This window comes from Myotis davidii, unplaced genomic scaffold, assembly GCF_000327345.1.
Source record: "Myotis davidii unplaced genomic scaffold, ASM32734v1 scaffold223, whole genome shotgun sequence".
Classification (NCBI taxonomy): domain Eukaryota; kingdom Metazoa; phylum Chordata; class Mammalia; order Chiroptera; family Vespertilionidae; genus Myotis; species Myotis davidii.
In genome coordinates, this window is record NW_006294609.1 from 5,278,386 (window position 1) to 5,282,316 (window position 3,931).

The 3,931-nt window shown below is 56.0% G+C and overlaps 1 protein-coding gene across 2 annotated transcripts in view; it reads left to right on the forward strand.

The window, feature by feature from the left end:
• The window catches only part of OAS1 (2'-5'-oligoadenylate synthetase 1), an 8,329-nt gene extending 5,096 nt beyond the window's left edge, over positions 1 to 3,233 (forward strand). The window contains exons 4-6 of one of the 2 annotated variants that reach the window (XM_006768936.2): positions 345 to 577; positions 1,538 to 1,691; positions 2,831 to 3,233. In XM_006768936.2, the coding sequence (XP_006768999.1) occupies positions 345 to 577; positions 1,538 to 1,691; positions 2,831 to 2,836 (393 nt within the window). In that variant the 3' untranslated portion in view covers positions 2,837 to 3,233. Of the gene's footprint in view, positions 1 to 344; positions 578 to 1,537; positions 1,692 to 2,825 lie in introns of both variants that reach the window. The other variant, XM_006768937.2, reaches the window with a different exon arrangement.
• Positions 3,234 to 3,931: the final 698 nt, after the last annotated feature.

Genomic DNA, 3,931 nt, shown 5'->3' on the forward strand with positions numbered 1-3,931 from the left:
AAGAAAAGAAAAGAAAAGAAAAGAAAGAAAAGAGTCGTCTGCCCAGAATCAGGCGAGGTTGAAGCCAGAATTCAATCAGAATCCAGAGCCCCAGCCCTAACCAGGGCCAGCGACCTCTTTTCATAAATGACAAGGTAGTAAATATTTTAGAATGTGGGTCAGGGCCACGGTCTCCGTCTTAACTACTCAACGCAGTTATTGGAGCGTGGAAGCCACAGACGATACGTGCATGAATGAGCATGACTTTGCGCCAAGAGGAAACGTTTTTTACAAAAGCAGGCGGTCCTGGATTCGGCCGCAGGGCTGGGCAAGCCCATTTTTCTGGCTGTTTTTCCCCCTCTCAGTGTAAGGAGAAGCTTGGACAGTCCCTGCCGCCTCAGTACGCCCTGGAGCTCCTGACGGTCTACGCTTGGGAGCGTGCAGGCCGGCAAACCGACTTCAGCACAGCGCAGGGATTTCGGACCGTCTTGGAGCTAGTCATGAACTACCGGCAGCTTTGCATCCACTGGACACAGTATTACGACAGTTCACATCCTGAGATTGGTCCATACCTGCGGAGGCAGCTCCAGAAACCCAGGTACCCTGTCCCCACAGGGCCCCTCCCCGCACCCATGGACCCGGCCGTCTGGGAAATGAGGAAGGCGAGACTCCATGTCTGTTGGTCATCTGCTGCTGCCGGTCCCAGCGCCGGGCCCCTTACTGCCATCTGACCAGACAGCAGGCAGCCCTGTGAGGCGGGCACTGTGTTCCCGCCAGCCGTTCTCAACCTGTGGGTCGCGACCCCTTTGGCGGTCGAACGACCCTTTCACAGGGGTCGCCTATGACCATTCTGCATATCAGATATTTACATGACGATTCATCACAGTAGCAACATGACAGTTATGAAGTAGCCACGAAAATAATTTTATGGTTGGGTCACAACATGAGGAACTGTCTTTAAAGGGCCAGAAGGTTGAGAACCGCTGTAACTAAGTAGATGAGGACACAGGTTCTGTGCGACCCTTCCCAGGAAATGAGCACAATAGCTGAACCGTGGGCTGAGACCGCCACAGCCCCAGCAATCTGATCACTGTTCCCCGGGTGAAAAGCTTGCTGTGGGGCTCACGCACTCGAACCGGAAAACGTATCATATGAGGACTGATGTGGATGGGCCCCCATTAGGTTGTGTCCCACGTACTGTGCGGAGCATTCACATCCTTGGAGGTGGGCATGTTCAGCTCGCCCCATTTCACAGATGAGGAAACCGAGGCTTAGAGAGCTCCAGGGACCTTCCCACGGGCACACCACGAACCAGGGGCACCGGTGGCCTTCCAGCTCAGGTCTGTGAGGCCCAAGAGCAAGGCTCCTTTTCCTGGGTTTGCTGTTCTCCGGGACACTAAGGATGAGTCCCAGGAAGCAGCGCCCTGCTGGGCCCTTCCTCCTACCCCCAACTCCACCCCGTCCCACCTGCCCCAGATGTTTGCAATGACAGGGGCATCTAGACTCCGGAGACCCAGCCCAGCTCCTCAGCTGCCCCCCTCTCGATGTTGCTCCCCAGGCCTGTGATTCTGGACCCGGCGGACCCTACAGGAAACGTCGCTGGCGGAAAGCCAGAACGCTGGGAGCCGCTGGCGGGAGAGGCTAGGGTCTGGATGACGTACCCATGCTTTCGCAAAGGAGATGGGTCTCCAGTGGGCTCCTGGAACATATCGGTGAGACCCCTGCTCCCTCCCTGTCGTCCCCACCCCTCCCCTCCACACAGCTTGGGGACCCTTGTTTCCAAAGAAATTGCCTCTCACGTTCATGTAGTTACAGGCTGAGCTCCCGATTTTACAGCAACTTTATAATCACGTTGACTCCACTTCCTAGAATGTCCACGCCCTTTGTTCAAAGTTCATTCTTTACCTCGGGCTGCCTTGGCCGAAGGTCACTTTCTTAACCACTCCAGTTGTCTCACTCTGCTAATGACAACAAACATAGCAACCACTGCTCATGGGATGTTGGCCTGGCGCTCAGCTTCTGTCCTAAGGCCTTCAACACACATTGTTTTATTCACTCATCGATCCTCCTCGCAGCACGGAGAGGTAGGTTTTCCGCTTGTCTCACGGATGAGAGGAGGCTCAGAGGGGCGGTGCCACTGCTCACGGCCTTCAGCGAGGGAGCAGCAGAGCTGGGACTCAAACCTGTGGAGTCCAAGGCTGGTGCCCATTCCCCTGTGTAAACAGCCTGCCTCTCCTCCCGCCCCTCCCCCCGCCCCCCAGCACCTGACGAACAGGAGACTCAGAGCAGCCAGTAGGGGCAGGCACTCCTGACCTGGGATCTTTCCACTCCCAGGGCCGGGGTCTTTCTCACGCTAGGGGATTGGTGATGTCATGGGGGTTCCCCAGGAAGCAGACGCCGAGAGGGGGTATGGTGTGCAAGAACCGACACCCGTGGAATGGAGGGGAAGGAAGCAGGTGTGGGCACAGGGAGACTCTAGCTGGGATGCAGCCCGGCCACAGTGTCAGCCCCCCCTCCCCTACCCCCTACCCCGGGAGCCCCTGAGCTCCAATGGCCTTGGGAGTTGGCCTCCTGCAGTCTGAGGGGGTCAGGCCATTATACCCGCCCTGGGCCCTGGCTGGGTTCCTAAATGGGGCAACTGAGGACGGGGCGTGGCCTTAAGCCAGGGGCTCTCTGCAGCCCAGGCAACCCTAAAGGGGCCGATCACTGAAGTCTGTTGCTGACAGCCCCCCTGGCCCACCCGGGACCTGCTCCTCTTTCCTTGAGGAGCCGTGTGGCAGGTCACGGGGCCACCGCAAAGCCAAGGCGGGCACCAGCGCTGCAACGTGACCGCGTCCTTTCCCCTTTACAGGCCTAAGGAGGCAGCGAAGATGCCTGGGTAACATCTGCTCTCAAGACACATCAGCTCCCCGATGGTGGACAGCGCCCTGGGTCCTTTCACGCCGGCATTCACCAGGCAGAGAGCCCCTCCCCGGGTGGAAGAGAACAGAGCACACACTCACCTTTCAGATGCAAACCAGCCAATCAGAGCCCAGACTCCCACTCACCCAGGGCAGGTCCCAGAGGACTGGGCACAGCCCCACACTCCAGAGCCCGCTGGAATTCTTCGCACTGGCCCATCCTAGCCTGCTTACCCCGCTTACCCTGCTTGCCTTTCCCGTGGGAACTATGATAAAGGTTATTTTTTTGGTTAATCCTCACCCACAGATATTTTTCCATTGATTTTTAGAGACCGTGGAAGGGAGGGGAGAGACAGCGAGAAATATCCATGTGAGAGAGACACATGGACTGGTTGCCTCCTAGATGTGCCCCGACCAGGGCCAGGCTGGAGCCTGCACCTGAAGTACGTGCCCTTGACCGGAATTGAACCCGGGACCTTTCAGTCTGAGGGCTGAGGCTCTATCTACTGAGCCACACCAGCCGGGGCTACGGTAAAGGTTTTCACCCATGTTTCCCCTCACTCCCTGTGGCTGAACCCCGGTGCTTCCCCGTGTGGCCCTGTGTGGGGCCCTACCCCCTGTTTCTAGGGATCTGTGAGTATAAACGTCTTCCTTTGTGACAATATTTAGTTATTGTCTTTGACATTCACAAAATAAATCACTTGAAATAAAACAACAACACTCCCACACCTCCCCCTCCCACCTGGTAAAATCTGGGGCCTGTCTCCTCAGCCCTCCTCTGACTCTGCCTGTCTCCCTGGGTGTACAGTGTCTTTTTAACGGGGTCCTATTCCCTGCCCAGCTTTGTCATCTGCTCTGACAGGTTCACCATAGTTCTCCATGCTGAGATGAAAATTTTGGCATCACTTATAACGGCACCATTCTACCATGTGGGTGAGCCGCCTGTGTTGTCTTATGAGAGTTTTTTTATTATAAATACAATATTACAGTCACCAGAACATTAATTGAGTTAGTAATTAGTTGCTTACTTTGAAAAGCGAAACACATCACTC